Raw genomic sequence first — 19197 nt, forward strand, 5'->3', positions numbered from 1 at the left:
GTTCAGTTTTGGACATGTTGAGTTTAAGATGTATGGTGTATATCTACTTTGAGATGTATGAAAGGCTGTTGGAGATGAGGTTACAGCTGAATAGATAGATTTGAGAGTCATTACTAAGTGATAATTAATCCATGGGAACTGTTGAGATCACCCAGTGAAGTGGTATAGATGGAGAGGAGGAAAGGGACCAGGACTGAGCACTGTGGGAACCCAAGGTAAGCGGGCATGACCTGAATGAGTTTCCAGCAAAAAGGAAAGAAGGAGCAGTCATAGTTAGGAAGATAACCGAGAGAGTAGTATTCCAAAAACCTAGAGACAAGAGGGTGTCAAGGAGAAGGTATCTTCAGCTGAGCTCAAGAAGAATGAGTTTTGAGACATGACACTTCATCTCCTGACCCAAGCATTTTCATCATTACCTCTGTGAAACTCTGTACTTCCTTATCTCTGCCTCTTGGTTTCCCTGGCTTCAAGTTTCAGCTGAAGTTCTACCTTCTGTAGGAAGGCTTTCACAGTCCTTCTTAACCTTAAGACTATCCCTAATTTATCCTGTGTATCCCATACCCATTAGAGTATGACTCCTTGAGAGTGAGAACTACTTTTTGTCTTACTTTGTATCCCCAGCAGTTAGGGCAGTGTCTGGCAAATAGTAGGTGCTTAATAAATGCATGTTGAGTAGCATCTTTATTTTTACCAACCTCTGAATTTGGAATTTTTTTCGTTTATTAAAAAAAATTATCCTGAGAAGGGGTCCATAAATTTCACCAGACTGTGAAAAAGGTCCACAGCCCAATAACAAAGTTAAGAACTTCAGCTCTAAAATGCATTTCTTTATTTTTAATTCATTGTACACCATGTCAGCAACCATTTCTAAAACATAACAAAGGTATACTGTTTATGCCTTACAGTTTGCCATCTTCTTGTAACCATATGCCTCAAAATGAGCTTCTCTCTTGATACTTACATTGAATTACATGTCATAGAAGTACATAGATAATCAAGTTAAGTATTAGGTCTGAAAATTAATGTGTATGGCGATTGCAGTGATCTTGGACTTTCTATTAGCTGTGTATTATCAAAAAGCTTGAACTTAGAAAATAATATTAACAACAAGTAATATATTGTTATTTGTAGTTCAGAAAATTCCTGTGAGGTAGCTAGTATGTCCATTATTTCATTCAGTCTTTCCAGTAACTTTGTGAGATAACTAGTATGTAGGTATAATGCCAATGAGGAAGCAGGCACACAGAGGTTAAATCACTTGTTCAGGGTCACACAGGTAGTAAGTGATGAGCAAAAATCAAAGAATCAAGGCCTCTCCTTTTCTGTCAAATAGACCAATATATTCTTCTAGTTACCCAGGTTTAAAACCTTGGCATTGTACTTGACTTTCATTCTGTTTCAGCCCACATAACCACTCAGTTACCAGGTCTTGTCACTTCGACATAAACATTCCTTTTCTCATGTAGCTGCCACCCTATTTTATACTTTTAACATCTCTGGTCTGGATTCTTGCATCCTAATTGATCTCTTTGCCTTCAGTATCTTGCTCATTTTTGCAAAACTCATCAATCCTAAAGTGCAGATCTGACCATGTCACTGTAAGTAAATTGCACTGGTTCTCTGGGATCAGATTGATTCACCTTATTTGGCATCTTAAACTCTTTTAGACTAAACCTACCTCTAAACTGCCTTTCCAACCTTATTGTTTGGCCATGTTGCTGTTGTGAATCTCAGACTTCAGGAGGGTGGAAGTACAGAAGTTCTGCTCTGATCCATGGACTTGTACCCTCTGCAGCTATGCAAACCTTTCCAGCAGGACAGAGTCTCAGTGTGCCTGTGACCATAGAAAGAATTTAGTGTATATATGCTTCTGGATAGAGTGATTGAAAAAAATACCAACCCACTTCACATTGTGTTAGGCAGAAATAACTGGAAAATAAGTAGAACATTATTATTATTTCGTTATTATTATTTGTTTTTACCATGATGAAATAACTTGACATTATTTGCTGAGGAATTGGTGGGAGATTACTGTTCTTTACTGATCTTACGTCAGATTGAAATTTTCTTGGAGCCTCACAATATTTTTAAAGAGTTTTCTAGCAAGAGATTTTCTACAGCCTCCGTCTAAAAATGTGATTGAAGTTCATTTTATATCTTGTATGAAAGGAGAATATTTTAAGCATAAGAATCAAATAATGAGTGATATACAAAATGAATGATATACAAAAAAATCATAACTCTGGATGGGTCAAATATGAAATTATATTTGATCCGTTTGGGGTCACTAATAAGTCTCATGGAATATTCTCTAGATACATCTCTGTTAGAATATATTGGTCATATGCCCATATGCACTCTAACCACATAAAGCCTTTCATTATGACAAAGAAAAATTGAAGGAAAACTGATTAACACAGCAATGATACTCAATAGTATATGTCCTAGAAAGACATTCCATGGCAGAATCCCTTTCTTTAGCATGTCAGGTGGCATGTAGGCTATTATGGCTATGTGGCTAAGTGACCAAGGGAACCCAGACTGCTTTCTCAGTTCCAAACCAACCCTTAGGCTCTCTGACCTTACTCAGGCAAAAACTGGTAGAATCAGTCCAGGCAATGGGGAACCACTTCAGTGAGTGGAGTCATTGACTGAAATTACTTTTTCATGAGTGTCACCTTAATTTAGGATATCATGCTTTGCCATCCACCCAGGAGCTGCACCTTCTTGACTACCAGGCCTTGTCCATCTTGTAGCTACATTCTTCTTATATGTGTTTTATATGTGTAACAGCAAGGATCCCAGCATACACAGGATGGCCTGCTGTACAGGTTCTTAGATCTGCTTTTCTAAAAGGAAGGTAACTTTTGAAGGGTCAGCAATCTACTTTATTCAGGCACATATATCATTTACTTAGTTCAGAGGGAAAAGTCAGTACCCTGAACTTCAGAGAAAATACAAAAAGAGAAATAAAGATCAACAGGGCTTCCATCTATTTGGTCATAAGCAATACATACAGGACAGATTGACAGGCAGATCCAACTATCTGGCCATACATACGTAGTTAACAGAGAGAGAAGCACCAACGTCTGGGTTTTTCAAAGCCAGAAGTGGGGAGGTGGGGGTGCTCCTTAGTGGTTTCCCAGAGTCTCATCTCACACACAAACCTTCTTCCAAAAACTAAGCCCCAAAGTGAAACCTCACCTCAGAGTATTTATATACTTTGTAGAGCCAGAGGGCAGAACCCTTTGACCCAGTACCTCAGTAGAAATTAATAAAAGATATTGAGGCCTATTAATGGGTGGGGAAGATCTTTAACTCTTCTCCCCACCCACCACTAACTTTAAATTACTGTTACATTTTCCCATTGGAATCTAAGCTCTTAGAGCACAGTAACTTTTTTTTTGTATGTGTTTTCCCATCACAATGCTTGGCACATAATAAGAACTTATAGCCATGCTTTTTCATTCATTCATTTGAACTCTACAGTGCATCCAAACTGGCCTTGTTACTGTCCTCACACATGACACTCCATCAATTGTGTCTTTGTATTGGCTGTCCCTCTTTGCCTCTGCCTCTTAGAATCCCTCGTTTCTTTAAAAACTCTCATTAAGCACCATGTTCTCCATAATTTTCTCATTTTCCTGATCTTCTCACCTGTGAATGCCTTTCTTTTTCTCCCAAATGTCTGTATTTATTTTGTATTTATATATGTAATATTGTCTTCTCCTTTTCTTCATTGTTATCTTTTTATCCTTAGCACAATGCCTACAACATGGTAGGTGCTTAATAAAGGTTTATTTTTTTGAAATCCAAGGGTTTTTTTCCCCCAACTATATCTGCTTGTATTCCTTGTCAGAACCATCTAGATTCCCTTTGGGTCAAAGATATTGGTATTAATATGTGATCTTAAAACTTCCAAGTTTTTTAGCATGCCACCTGACATGCTAAAGAAAGGGATTCTGCCATGGAATGTCTTTCTAGGACATATACTATTGGGTATCATTGCTGTATTAATCAGTTTTCCTTCAGTTTTTCTTTGTCATAATGAAAGGCTTTATGTGGTTAGAGTGCATATGGGCGTATGACCAATATATTCCACAGCTTGTTTTGGTATTATTCACCTTTGTATGGTTGATATCTTCATGAATCACTTACCATGGCATTCTTATTTTTAGTCAAATGCACCTTGCATCCTTTTTATTGATGAAATTGATGCTATCACCCCCAAAAGAGAAGTTGCTTCAAAAGACATGGAACGGAGAATTGTGGCCCAGCTCCTAGTCTGCATGGATGGTTAGTTTAAAATAAATACTTGTTTGAAAAATATTCTTTTTTAAAGGTATAATTTTTATTAAGGGGACTGACATTGACAGTTCCACCAGACTCTTAGGACTAGATAATGCCCATTGTAGAATGTTGTTTGTGCATTTGTTTAAATCTGAAGCAGAAACGTGCTTGGTGATATTGGCATTTGTGTAACTTTTTGTGATTTAAAAAGTTGGTCTGTTTGTTTCTTTTTTGGTTACTTGTATCCTGTATTCTTTTGACTTTTAAGCCTTGATATATCTTTCTGATGATAGTTTGCTTTTTAAGATTCCATACTAGGGATCATTAAGATCATAGGTCATGTTTGGAGTGCTGTACAGTAATAAAATACATTACATACTTTATCTTAGCTATTCTAAATCGTTCTTTGAAGTTGTTTGTGTAACTAGTGTTATCTGCATTTTTACCCATCACAGAATTGAATACTAGAGAAATGAAGTGACTTGCCCAAGGTTGCAGCATTAATCATCAATAGGAAAGGGACTTAAGCACAGTTTTTAAGACTTAAAGTCCAGTTACCTTTTCATTAGATGTGAGTACGAGGCATATCATTGAAAAACTCTAGCGTCTCTGAACCTGGACCAACTTTGAAAAGAATATAAGACTTGAAAGCCAGACTTTATATATATATAATATATAATATATAATGTATACATATATTATATATTATATATATATAAGACTTTAAGCCAGAACATAAAATTCCACAACTTAAATAATTATACTGCAAATAGTGGCGTTTTCGCTACACATTTTTAAAGTTTAGTTTAAAAAAATCATGCATTTTGCTTCTATTCAGAATTGTTGCTAATTCAGACATGAATTTTTACTGAGTAAATTCATAGTGTGAATAAGATCATGAGAAAAATTAATTCATTTCAGCAAAATTTCTTAAGTGCCTAATGTATCAAGGACTGCTGAGAATACTTTGATACTTAGCTGGGTTTTATCTTACTGTTGACCATATTCGTCCAGAAAGCCTCCCCAGGGAGTCTAGCTTTGTGTTGGAACTTTCCTGTAAACCTCTTGTTGAAATAGCACATGCCAGCCAAATTGAATTATCATATATTCTCTGGATTTGCTAAGTTCTGCTGTTTAAATCTGGTTGTTTCCCAAGGCCCAGAGAAAGGGCCACACATTCCATTGTTCCACCTACAAGGCTTATCCAATAAGAACTGTCTTGTTAACTATTCCTTGTTTTCACAATATGACTAATCTGTCTTCTTTTCTGCTCATCCATCCGTACCATTCCAGTGGTATTGCTTCTGTGCAATACATCCCCTTTCATCTCTCACTTGCCCTTTGAATGATCTTCAGCTTTAATTCTTCGTAGTGATAATCTATAACCCAAAGCCGTATAGTATCACCTTAATAATATTGATATTAAAAAGTTGGTCTTTTAGGAAAAGCTGTGGGTCATTAAAAACAATCCAATCTCTTCGTCCTGTTCAAGAATTTTTCCAGGTCATCATGCATCCAGAATAAATGAACACTTGTCTGTCCATCGGTATTCCATGTAGCCTAGAAAATAAGTGTTATTTGTTCCCTTTTTTTCCCCATGGGTAAATATTTAGTACCAAGGAGGGAAAATCAAATTTGGTAGGTATGAGATGATTGATAACTTTGGAGAGAGTAGTTTTAGTTGAGTGATGAGATTGGAAGCCAGGTTGCAGAGCATTGAGGAGCAAGAGGAGAGTAAGTAAACACAAATTTAAACAGCTTTTTCAAGGAATTAGGCTGAGAGAGAAGAGATACACAATGCTATCTTGAGGGGATGATGGAATTTAGTGAAGGTTTTTTTAAGGTTGGGGAAACTTAGAAAGTTTGAGGCAATAAAGAGGGAACCAGATGATTAAGAATGCACTAGATTGGTTTATTTCATATCATTAAAACCTGCAGTTGGAGAATTTGCTTGTATGGTTCTATCTCTACCCGCTTTAAATCCCTAGAAAACCTAATTAGTTTATGGAATAGCTAGTAGTCAACTTTGGCTGGAAAGTAGAATGTTTGAGTGGAATGAGTAATAGGAAGTTGGGCAGAAAAGTTAGGTCTGAGCCAGATTGTTGAGTTTCTTTGTTGCCAGGTTTAGGAGTTTGTGTTTAATCTCATAGAGAGCGTTGGAAGGGTTTTGAGTGTCAGACTTGTACCTTAGGAAGATTAATCTGGCCTCTGCAAGAAGGGTGGTTTGAAGAGGGACAAAGACAAGAGACCAGGAAACTCTATGATAATCCAGAGAAAGATGGTACTGGTCTGAACTAGGATGGTGACTGTAAATGGGTTAGAGAGAACAGATTTGGCAGCTCCTTGGGGTGAGGAGTAAAAGGGAAGAGTTAAAAACAAGCTCCAGGTTCTGAACTTGGGTCTCTTAGAGGATAGTGGTGCCATTAACAACAATAGAAAAATTTCAGGGAAGGACAGGTGTGGTTCGGGGAGAGAAAAGAATTTTAGTTTGGAAGTCCTTAAGTTTTAAGTTGCAAGCAGAATATCCAAGTGGATACTTCTCTAGTAGTTTTGCAATGCAAGGCTTTATGTACAGTTCAGGAAAAAAAATTAGGGATCTACGTATTGATTTGAATGTTCCTTCTGTAGAGCTGATTAAGTGAACTCGATTCCAGTTGAGATCACCGAAAGAGAGCAGATAGAGAAAAAAAGACCCTAGGACAGTCCTTTGGTTAGCATTCAGTGTGAATGGTCAGTAAACTGAGAGTACATTTTCCTGTGCTTTCCCGTTCTTCTGTTCCCCTATCGTTCCCCCACCCAAGCCAGGTTTCTCTGTAGTATTTTGTGGTTATTTAATGTCATCATTCTTCACTACATGTATAAATGTTAAAGTTTTCTGGGTCCCATAGGTTGGATTTCTAAATGTACACTGACAAAAATTTGTGGGGAAAAGGTGAGAGTACGGTAAGTAATAGGTTGGTGGATAGAATGAGGCAGTGTGAGAAGCAAAATCTTTGACAAGAAAAGGTTGACAGCAGTAAGAATGAATATGATTAGACTGTCAGAGGGTTTTAGAAGACTGTACCTTATTTGTGCTTTAATAAGGATTTTGATTCAGTTGGATAAGTCAACTTTTTTTGAATTCCTAAGTAACTTTTACCTTCCTTCCTCCCCTCCCCCAGACCCCACTACCCATTCCCCAAATAATTAACCGTGAGCTCTTCTTGCATTGTAATCTTTGATAAAACCTGGACAGGATGTAGCTCTGTTCCTGGACATGGGGGATGCAAGTCATGATGATAGGAATGTTAGGATGATAAATGATGATAGGAATGGATACTTGCAGGGAGAGGTTGAGGGGGAATAGTAATATCGCATATTCTTGGTACCTGAAGGAACTTGACATGACTCTTCAGTGGCCTGAACCATAGTTTCATTTCTGTCCATAAGCCCTTTCCTTTCTCTACCTTTATGATCTTCTGGAACCAGCTATGGTATTATCAGACAGTTGTATTTTGGCACAGTAACATTTTAGGAAATACTCACGTAATTTGAGTTGTTAAAGTTAATGAATTTTTCTTTTACTTTTCTAAGAATATTATAGATGCTTTCTCTAAATAATAAGCTTCCTGAGGTCAAGGGACTGTACTATTTTGGGGGTTTTTTTCAATCCTAATTGCCTAGTTAATATCTTCACACAGCAAGTTAATAATGAATGATGGTTGAATTGAATTGAGGAGAGGCAACCATACAGGCAGAAAAGGAGAACCAGAAGCATGTCAGAATGACCAGGAGAGGAGGTACCATTCAGTGGTGGCAAATGCTGCAGAAAGGTCAAGAAGGATGAGCAAAGTGGAAAGACCCAAGTACCTTTGGTGTACTTTTAGTGGAGAATATTTAAATACTTGAGAAAAGTTATTTTTAATTGTTTTTGCATACTCAAGATAGTCTTTTCCTTATGCTAATTACAAATTGATTTTTATTCATTAAAGCAGTTCTTCTAAGAACCTCTATCAAACTTTGTTAACTAGCTTCATTACTCTGTTTTAGAAAGCAGTAAAGCTACATTTTGTTTAAAGTGCTTTATAATTCAGACAATAGGTAATTTGTAATGAATTCTGAGAAAAATATAAAATTGAAATTTATTCTAGAAATGTTTAGCAATCAGAACAAGATCCCAGCTTTGGCAGATTACCTTACCCCTAATTTTATTTCATTTTAAAAGAAAGGAGTACTTTTATTTCTTTTTTACCTTACTTTTATTGATACCTTGTTTATACATTTCATTTGTGTATGAATCTATTCCCCTCTTCACCCAGGGAGTCCACCCTTGTAACAGATTTTTAAAAAGGAAAGATGAGGCAGGGAAAAGGCAGTTCAGTAAAATTAACCAACCTGTCATTTTTGTCCAAAAACAAATGTAGTATTCTGTACCAAGAGTGGGCATTTTCTCAGCTTTTCTCTTTAGAGAGTCTTAGTAGAAGCTTCTTTTTTATGCTAGTGATTGAATAAATTGTTGATCTTCCTGATTAATTGGCCACATCATTATAGAACATGGCACTGAAGACTCAAGGGATACAAATGAAGAAGAATATATAAATCTTATCTTCATGCTTAACATCCAACTTCACATCCTGTGTGAGGTAGAGATAAGATAGAAAACTTTGTAAGCATAATGCAAAAGCAATGTATAAATTATCGTATTGATTTTTATATAAATCCTAAGGAACCTTAACATAAGGAGAAGATTTCAAATAAATTAAAGTAGCAGGATACCTAGTGGCATAAGGGTTGGGGTTTTTTGTTGTGATTTCCTTAAAGACTTCCAAATGGGTGATTTTTTTTTTTACTTAGTTTTTTACTTACAATTTATTTACACTAAAATTGGAATTTAACAGTCATCTTTCCCCTTCAAGATTGGATGGCACAAGTACCTCAAATAAATTTTTTTTTCTCTTAAAAAGTGTGTGTGTATGTGTGCGTGTATATGTATGTATGTGTGTTTAGCATTCTTTTCTTTTAAACTTTTGAGTTCCAAATTCCCTCCTTCCCCCACTCACTGAGAAGGCAGGCAATATAATATAAATTGTACATGTGAAATCCTGCAAAACATATTTTCATATTAGTCATTTTTTTAAAAAGCAAGAAAAGCAAAGAAATGAGAACATTATGCTTCAGTTTGCACTCGAGTTTATCAGTTCTCTCTCGAGGTAGATGGCATTTTTTCATAGGAGTCCTTTGGGATGGTTTAACTCAAATTGAGTAGTAAAAATATCAGATTCATGAATGTGAAAATTCTCAGTTTGGAAGGAAAATTGATTATTGGAGTCAGGGCTCTCTCATTTAACTTCTCCGTCTTAGGCTATCTCAGTATGGAGCTGTAACTGTACATTTCTACTCAGATATTGTGGATGAACTCATGTAGTTAGAAGAAGATTTGCGTAGAGATAAAGAATAAGAAACAACAATGTTAATTATTTCCTGGAATCAGATGTATGCAGTGGACCCTTTGTAGGCCAGTATTTGTTGTTTACTGTGAAACAAAATCTTTAAGATAAATCCAGAGGGTTAATATTTTCACCAATTCCTTGATTGATTCTTTTCTTTTAGACTTGAATAATCTGGCCGCTACAGCGCAGGTGTTAGTAATTGGAGCGACAAACAGACCAGATTCACTGGACCCCGCCTTGAGACGTGCAGGAAGGTTTGACAGAGAAATTTGCTTAGGTATTCCAGATGAAGCATCCAGAGAAAGGTAAATTCTTTGTTTTTTGAAAATTGTTGTTTATTTACTTATTTTTAGCATTGATTTAAAAAAAATTTCGAGTTCCAAATTCTCTCCCCAGCCATTGTGAAGGCAAGAAGTGTTGTATCACTTACACATATGAAATCATGCGAAACCATCCATGTTTAAAAAAAAAAAAAAGCAAGAAAAATAAAGTGAAAAAATTATGTGTCAGTCTGCATTGAGACTTCATCAGTTCTTTCTCTGGAGGTGAATAGCATTTTCATCATGGGGATACTTCCAGATTATTCTCCAGATTGGTTGGATCAATTCACAGCTCCACCAGTAGTTCATTAGTGTCTTGATTTTTCCACTTCCTTTCCATTATTTGTCATTTTCCTTTCCTGTCTTATTGGCTAGGTGTGAGGTGGTACCTCAGAGTTGTTTTAATTTGCGTTTCTTTAGTCAATAGTGATTTAGAACATTTTGTTTTCATATGACTTTAGGTAGCTTTGAATTCTGAAAGCTACTTGTCATATCCTTGGACTTTTTATCAATTTGGGAATGACTCATATTCTTATAAATTTGACTCCCTTCTCTATATATTTGAGAAATAAAGTCTTTATCAGAGAAACTTGCTGTCAAACTCCCCCTTCACCCCAGTTTCCTACTTTCCTTCTAATCTTGGCTGCATTGACTTTATTTGGGCAAAAAGTTTTTAATTTAATGTAATCAAAATGTTATCCATTTTATATCCTGTGACCCTCTCTATCTCTTATTTGGTCATAAATTCTTCCTCTATTCATAGATCTTAAGGTAAATTTTTCTTTTTCTTTTTTCTTCTTGTAGTGGGAAAAGCAAGGCAATTGGGGTTAAATGTCACAAGGTCACACAGCTAGTTAAATGTCAAGTGTCTGAGACTGAAATTGAACTCAGGTCCTCCTGACTCCAGGACCAGTAATCAACTCCAAAGTCACATGTTCTGGTAAAATATTGGAACCAATAGTAAGAAGTTTGGATTTTTATCTTTTGAGGTTTTTTTGGACAAATATCTAAAAGTCATGTATAGCAGTAATGTAAGTCAAATAGGAACAGATCCCTGCAGGCTGCGTCCTGCAAACTACAAATTAATATTATCATATTTTATTGTGTTTTTATTTATTTTGTTTAGTATTTCCCAATTACATTTTAACCTGGTTCAGACTGTACCTCTGCTGTAAAAAGAATGTTGAAGATGACATTCCTGGTGTACCATTAATAGAACAAATGCTTCTGGTCATTTTTTTCTGAAGATAAATTTGTACAAATCTATCCTAGAAGCATCTACCCTTATGGAAAAATACCTTACACTTATTAAATGTATAATATTCAGGTTAGGGATAATCACAATATGAGAAAGATCCAAATGCTTTATGAGTAGCTTAAAGCTTGGCATCATGAGCATCATTTATTTGGTCATTCAACAAAGCTTTTGTGTATGGTGTCCAGAGGTTCCTGAGGCTCCTGCCCCCTCCCGGCTAGATTTCATTTATTTTTCTTTTCTATTTAAAGGGGCCATCCCCCTTGACTACTTTTTAAGGAGGCCTGTTCACCAAATGGGCATTACCTCGCTTTAAATGAGTACCTGAAAAGTCCTTAGCCTAAAAAGCCAAAGTCTCCCATCGCATCCTGGGTCATCTCCAGTCATCCTGATGAATATCTTGTCACTGGATTCAGATGGCTCTGGAGGAGAAAGTAAGGCTGGTGACCTTGCACAGCCCTCCCTCACTCAAAACAGAGTCAAGTATAAGTCATGTCATCATTTCTCTGATATCACAGTCTTCTTCAAAAACGAAGGATGAACACAACAACAGCAATAACAAGGAGGTAGTTTGTGCAAAAAGTTTTTAATTTAATTAAAGTACCTCCTAGAGATATGACAAAGGAGAGGAAATCTAGACATAGTCTGTTATGTACCCTAGGTATTAGGAAAGCATACTATACAGGGTGTAGAGGAAAGGAAGGATTTTATTGAGTAAAATGCTTCAGGGAAGTCAATCCAAAGGAATGGGAGATACTTGAGAATATTATGAAGACAAAAAAGAAACAGTTTGTTTCCAAAAGAAAAATGGGGTTTGTCTGAAGAAATCAGTAAGAATGTACAAGGAACTCCAACCAGTTTACACTTTAAAAAGAGACATAAAGAAGGTCGACGCTGAACCGAATAGTAGAGGATAAATTTAAGAATGTGACGTGGTCCTGTGAAAGTAGTATCAGGAGAGTTAAAGCTTGGAATAGCCTTGGCTGATATGGGGAGCTAAAGACAGCAAAACGGGGTTTTAGTATTTGGAGAAAAAGGAGAATCAAATGGATTGGACCTCTGCTTAGCATGGATGGGATGTAACTGACAACAGAGACAAAGCAGAAATGCTCAGTTTTTATTTTTTAATTTCCTCTGAAAAGGAGAATAACCTTTACATTGGAAATGACAACAAAAATGAAAAGACAGTGAGTTGATACCCCAACTGAGGAGATTTAGTAAGTTTCTTTGATGAATTCAGACAGTCTAGAGAGGAGGGGTAGATACCAGAAATATTACAAAGGCAACATCTACAGACTTATCAATAGTTTGGTTATTGGGAATGAGAGAGTAAGGGAGTCGAATTACAACTAGATTGTGAGTTTGGGTAACTAGACTGGGAGGATGGTGATGTCCTCAATGGTAATAGAGAAGTTAGAAGGGGAGGTTTGGAGGAAAAAGATAAATTCAGTTTTGGACATGTTGAGTTTAAGTTGTCTACAGGACATTCAGTTATGGAGATAGTTTTAGATGTGAGTCTAGGGGTAAGGAGTCAGGTTAGGGCGGGATAAATAGTTCAGACAATCATCTGCAAAAAGGTGATCATTGAAACTGTAGTAGCTGATGAGGGAGAAGAAAAGAGGGCCCAAGATCGTTGTTGTTGTTTGTTCTTTGTTCTCCAAGAGGATCATGACAGCAGGAAGTGGATGCCGTGACTTGCAAGTGAAGTGGATGTAAGTGAGGGAGGGCTGCGCACAGTCACCAGCCTCACTTTCTGTTCCGAAGCCATCTGGATCCAGTGGTAAGATATAGATCAAGATGACTGGAGATGGCCAAATATAGAGCATTGGGGAATACTCATAATTGATGTATACAACATGGGTGGAAGATCCAGCAAAGGAGCCTGAGAAAGAATGATTAGATAAGTAGGAGAAAGCCTTGTCTTGAAAACTAGAAAGGAATGGAGAAAGTGATTGACAGTGACAAAGTGTGCAGAGAAGTCAAAAGTGATAGGGAAAAGGCCCTTACATCTGGCAATAAGAGATAACTGGTAACTGAGTAGAAAGGTTTCAGCAAGCCTGCCTTATTCCTTTTTGGTGTTTACTTATCAACCCTAAGTTTTAGTTTTAAGTTAAAATTTAAGGCAATTACCACCACCTCTTAATAACTTGCTAAATACTACTCAACTTATTTTCTTCATTTTTAGCTACAATTACGCAGCCACACCCACCTCCCCTTAAAACTTAAACCAACTTTTTATCTCTTGACTAATTTCGCCCACTTTGTAGTCGATTAATCTTTTTCTTTTGTAGTCTTCCTTTTTGGGTTTTTCTCATTAACTATCTTTAATCCTCAGTACTCTTGAGGGGCACTAGGTGGTTCAATGGCTAGAGTGCTGGGTCTGGAGTCAGGAATCCTGACTCCTTTTCATGAGCTCAACTTCAAGCCTCATACCCGGTTTGGCCTCAGTTCCTCATCTGTAAGATGAATTGGAGAAGGAAATGACAAATTATTCTAGTATCTATGCCAAGAAAACCACAAATGGGGTCCACCAAGAGACAGACAAAACTGAATAACAACAAATCCTCTTTAGTCTATTTAATATCCTACTTAATTTGCCTTTGATCCTGTGTTTGGACCTGGGGATTACTTTTCAAATTTTTCTTAATTTCTTCCAAAATTTTCTTCCCTAGATTCAATTTCTGACCAATTTCAGTAGTCCAAACCCTTCCAAATCACCTGTATAATTTCCTTCTTATCAGTTTAAGCCCTTTCCTCATCTTTTGTTCCTTATCCCACCATCTTTTCCCTAAGAAGCCAGAAGTAGTTTAGCAGTTCTAATATGAATTTAATTCCTCTTATCACTGTGCCAGATGTTTTCAGAAAACCTGAAAGACAGAGTAGTCTTCTTGGAACTTGGAAACCAGTCATTAGTCCACGGATTATTTATTGAATTTTAAATATTTATATTCATAGAACTTTTTAAAATAGAAGTGCAGGCTAGAGAAATCAAATAGGGTTGCATTCCTAGCAATGAAGCTGATCTCATCATTAACTTTGGAAGCTGCTTAATGCTCACCAACTCAGTTTCTTTTTTTTTTTGCCTGATATTTTTTATTTTGCAATGAGGACAATTGTGTTTGCAACCTATGTTTGCAAATATCTTATTCTAGAAAATTACCTTTTGTATTTTCAGTTAACATCTGAAAAAGTGAGGTACAAAAGCAATCCAGAGTCAGTAGTAAACTAACTCATAATCCCAGCTGATTTTAAAAATAAAGATACCCACACATCTCCCAACACCTAGAAAAATGTACTGAATTTCCTTTGGTTTATATAATTGGTAGATATAAATAACATAATGAAATAATTTTGTTTACATATACCACCTTTTAACTAACCCCTCAAAAATACTGCACTTCAGAGTAATGGCAATTAATATTAATTCTCATTATAAGATTAAAATACCCTATGATATATGAGAGAAACAGAATGAGGTATAATAAAATTGGTGTTGTAGTAAATGGAACACTGGCCCTAGAGTTAGTAAGACTAACTTTTTGATCCAGTCTTGGACACTGATTAGCTATATGACCATGACCAGAGTATAACCTCTGCCTCAGTTTTCTCAATTGTAAAATGGGGATAACAGTAGCACCCTATTTTCCAGGATTGTTGTGATGATCAAATGAGATAATATCTGTAAAAGCTTTGCAAACCTTTAAAGTACTATACAAATGATAGCCGTTGTTTTTGTTGTTATAAAGTTATTCTCCAGCTGGTCAAACATAAATGTTTGGGAGGGGTTGGGGGAGATGTTGGCAATTACATCATCACAAGGAAATCAGATTCAGTGCTAAGATTAGATATCAGGCGCTTGGCTTATCAGCAGTATTGTTTGCTCGTACTTATGTAACAAGGAAGATTACAAAGAATCACCTTATGCATCCTTATTGCTGTGCTCTACGTACCAAATTGGCTTTCAAGAACAAATTGTACCAGTTAAAATTTTCTAAGTGTCATGACTCATTTAATGTTCTTTCTACCGCATTTGTCAGTCTGTTTGCAGCATTTAGATGTCAGTTTCTGATTCCTGCTTGTCTGTTAGAGTTCCTCCCTCCCTTCTCGCTATTTTCCTCCTTTTTCTCATTTCAGTGTAAGCTCATTGGAAGAAGAGATTGCTATGTTTTTTATATTCACCAGTGCTTGACGTGTTTAGTGTACTTAATAAACAGTTGTTAATTCCTTAGTTACCAGTTTAGTTACAGTTTGAGCTGTGCTGTCCCTAGAACGTTGGTACATGTCTGACAATATCTATTGTTCATCTCCTCTATCATGAATTCTGACATCTAATAGTCACTTCCCCCAAGGTTCCCATCATGTCTACTATATCAACTAGTTCTTGATTGGTAAGGGTCAGAGTAGCCCTGAGCCTCAATTCACTTCCTGTGGAGATGGAGGACCTTGGGCCAGACTTTACCATCTGCCTTGCTGCCTCCTAAGGTCTTTCTGATCTTGCCATCTGACTTGCTTTATGTTGTGAAGACTTGAGGCATTGTTACCTGCCCTGCTGTTACCACCTAAGGATACTCAGACGTTTCCATTTATCCTGTCCACTTTTTTATGTAGTATTTCTCTTAATTAGAGTATGAGCTCCTTATAAGAAGAGATTGTCTTACTTTTTCTATTTCTGTCCCTTGTACTTGGTGCATAGTAACCACTTAATAAATGCTTAATAAAAACTCTTTGATTGACCTTTCCAAGGATGAAATTTTCATTAAGGCAAGCCAGAAATTAATTAGTCGCTTTAATTGTGACAGTGTTTCAGAAATTGTCTTGATAGTTCAAGTCCCCATTACCACTATCCAAACTACTCATTTACTTTCTCAATCAATTGATAATCATTTATTATGCATATCTACTGTGTGTGAGGTGATGTGATAAACACTTTCCTAGGGTAGTGTCTTTCTACACTTAGAAAGAATAAAACAGTCCCCATCAAGGAGCTTACCTTCTAACAGGGAAGACACGTGACTATATAAGTGTGTATAGAATAAATTATAAAGAGACTAGATCTGTGATTTCCTTAGAATAGGTTGTAGCAGTGTGACCTTTTGAGTCCCAGTTTTACAGAACAAATCCTTTTATTAAAGCATTTGTTCTGTGAAGTTTGGATTCAGTCAAAGGGCTGCCCTTGAGGACCCAGAGGGCCACATGTGGCCTCAAAACTGCACCTCTTATAGGGAATTTACAAATGAAGAAACTCCATATACTAGTGCAGGTCTCAATACCTTTCTACAACAGTCTTTTTTTTTTTTCTTATAGTCTTAGTTGATGAGAGACTTGACCAGGGCTATATAGTATCAATTGGATGGAACCAATCTCTAACCAGTAGTAGGTGGCTAGAGCCGAACAAAGCAAGCTAGAGGCAGGAGAGTCAGGAATCAAACAGAAGTTTAATTTCAAAGTGAGGGAAATGGCTTGCAAGCAAGGACACAGTGCTGGAGCCCCAGCCCTAGTGGGTGGGACCTGAGACAGTGTAGGGAGATCTCAGTCCTTATATATAGGGCTACTGGTGAGCTGTAGCCCTGATAACGGAGAGTAACAGCAACAGTGTGACAAGTCTGATTCATAGCTTCTCTTCTGTGGTTGAGATCATCCAAGGATTGTTGTTATGCCAAGCTCAGGGCACAGTCTGATTACTGGGCCTTAGCCCTAGAAAACGGGATGTTCCTTAATATCTTGACAGTAGCTAGTATATGCCAGAGGCAGGACTTGGGCCTGGTCTACATAGCTTTGAAGCTTGCTCCCTATCCTCTATGCCACTTTGGCTCTTGTATAAAAAATAAATGCAAAATGGGGGGGGGGTGTACTAGAAGTTGGGGATATCCAGAAAAGTTAGCTCTTTTTGTCAACTTAACCATAGTACTTTAGAATCATAAGTGCTCAGCAAATATTTGGATTGAATTGGGATGTAATGAATTTGATTTTTTTGATCTTTTTGCATCTTGAGGGTTAATTTTAATTTAACAGAAAATTGTATATATTTAAAATGGATCCCTGAATTTTTACCTCATGCTTTTCTCCTACGACAGAATTCTTAGGACTTTGTGCAGAAAGATGAAGCTCCCTGAGACTTTTGATTTTCGTCACTTAGCCCACCTTACACCAGGCTATGTTGGTGCTGATCTGATGGCACTGCGTCAAGAAGCAGTCAGCTGTGCAGTTGATAGGGTCCTATTAAAGCTGAACATGTTGAAGCAGAAAGATGGTCAGTCCGGAGGTGTGACAACTGAGGGAAGCCCAGTGGAGCTGATGGAAACAGAAGATCATTCAGAATCACAGGACATTCCTGTAAAGGTATTGTAAATGACTACACACTTTCTTCCTTGTGCCTTTTATTTTAATTAAGTTAAGCCAGTTTATGTTTATGAGGTCCCCAATCATTGGCATAGTTGTATGAAGCAATCAGTTGTTTACTTAAAAATTGTAACATCTATTATTTTTAAAAAAACAGTTCTTTATGATTTATTTTGAGTAGATTGGATCTACAGCAAACTTTACACAGCTGCAGAGCTTTTAAGTAATTTGGGCATGTTTTTCAGTGGATTTTTATGGTTGGTTTAAGGTAACATTTCCCTCCTCTCTTAGCCACAGTACCTATTTCAAGTCATACAGTCCTGGAAGTCAGTCAAAATAATTTCAGGAGAATATTTATTAGGCAGAAACCTTTTAAGGGAATAGTACTTCATGAAAATTTTGAAAACAGTTATAGGATCTAGATTTAGATTAGATGGGTCCTTTTGAGATTATGAAGCCTTTATTTTTATAGCCAGGGAAAGCCCCCAAAGGTTAAGTAATAAGGTGGCAGAGTTTGGATTTGACCCCAGGTCTTCTAAATCGAAATACAGATCATTTTGTGTCTGATCCACTCATTGGGAACTACACGCAAACTCTGTTTTAAGTAATTCAACAGTTGTTTATTATGCAGTTCACTAGTTATTGGAAATATGATCCTTACACAAATTTATCCAATACAGGATTGGTCCAGTGGGGTTAAAGGAGAGAGCTGATTGGATTTGAGGAGAAGAAAATTTGGAAATCTAGGCAAATTTTAGAGAGAAAATAGTTTCAGTGAGGGGAATCAGGGAAGAATACATGGAAGGAGTGGTACCTGACTTGAGGCTTGAAGGGAAATAAACTTTCAGAGTTCTTACCAAGCAAAGATTAGGTGACCACTTGTTAGGGATATTGTAGAAGGAATCCTTTTCAGGTATGAATTAGACTAGATAGGTTTTGAGGTCCCTTCTAACTCTTCAAATATGAAAAAGTTGATTGTTAATGAAATTCTTATGAATGGAATCACCTTTAAAATATACTGGGAGAGAATTGTTGTCAGGAAAAGTTCATGGTGTATTCTTTCAGAAAGCAGAGTCTTTTCTCAAATATACAGTCCATTTAATAATTCTGTATTTCTTTACTTGGCCTTCTGTTTGTAATATGCATATTTCTCAAAGCTTCTCTACTGTGTGAAAGCGTGGTGTTTTTAAAACTAGTGCTCACCAAATAGGAGTTCCAAATTTAAGGGAGAAGCTTAACAGAAAAATGAAAGGATAAGAATTGTCATTTCCATTGTTCCCTATGCTCTGCCCTGTGCTTAGACAGGCAGCTCTCACTGTCCAGCAAGCATGTCCTGCTTTCCTGCCTTCACTCACATTCTTCTGTCTTTCCCTTTCCCTTTCCCCTTTGCCCATCCAGATCCTATGTATTCCTTTACTTCCTCCACTAGATTCTTACCCTTGGAGTTTGTTGGCACACCATACTAAAAATGGTATACACTAGAGCCTGTCAGGCCTTTCTGGGAAAAGTTGTCTCAGATATCATTTGATTGTAGGTGGGAAAGGAACCTAAAGTCATTTGATCT

General features: G+C 36.8%; 1 protein-coding gene across 1 annotated transcript in view; it reads left to right on the plus strand.

Moving 5' to 3' along the window:
• The window catches only part of NVL (nuclear VCP like), an 88559-nt gene that overhangs the window by 32381 nt on the left and 36981 nt on the right, over positions 1–19197 (plus strand). Inside the window, exons 11-13 of the mRNA XM_072647728.1 lie at positions 4179–4296; positions 9880–10024; positions 17369–17633. Coding sequence (XP_072503829.1) covers positions 4179–4296; positions 9880–10024; positions 17369–17633 — 528 coding nt within the window. The remainder of the gene's footprint in view (positions 1–4178; positions 4297–9879; positions 10025–17368; positions 17634–19197) is intronic.

Source organism: Notamacropus eugenii, chromosome 2, assembly GCF_028372415.1.
Source record: "Notamacropus eugenii isolate mMacEug1 chromosome 2, mMacEug1.pri_v2, whole genome shotgun sequence".
NCBI lineage: Eukaryota > Metazoa > Chordata > Mammalia > Diprotodontia > Macropodidae > Notamacropus > Notamacropus eugenii.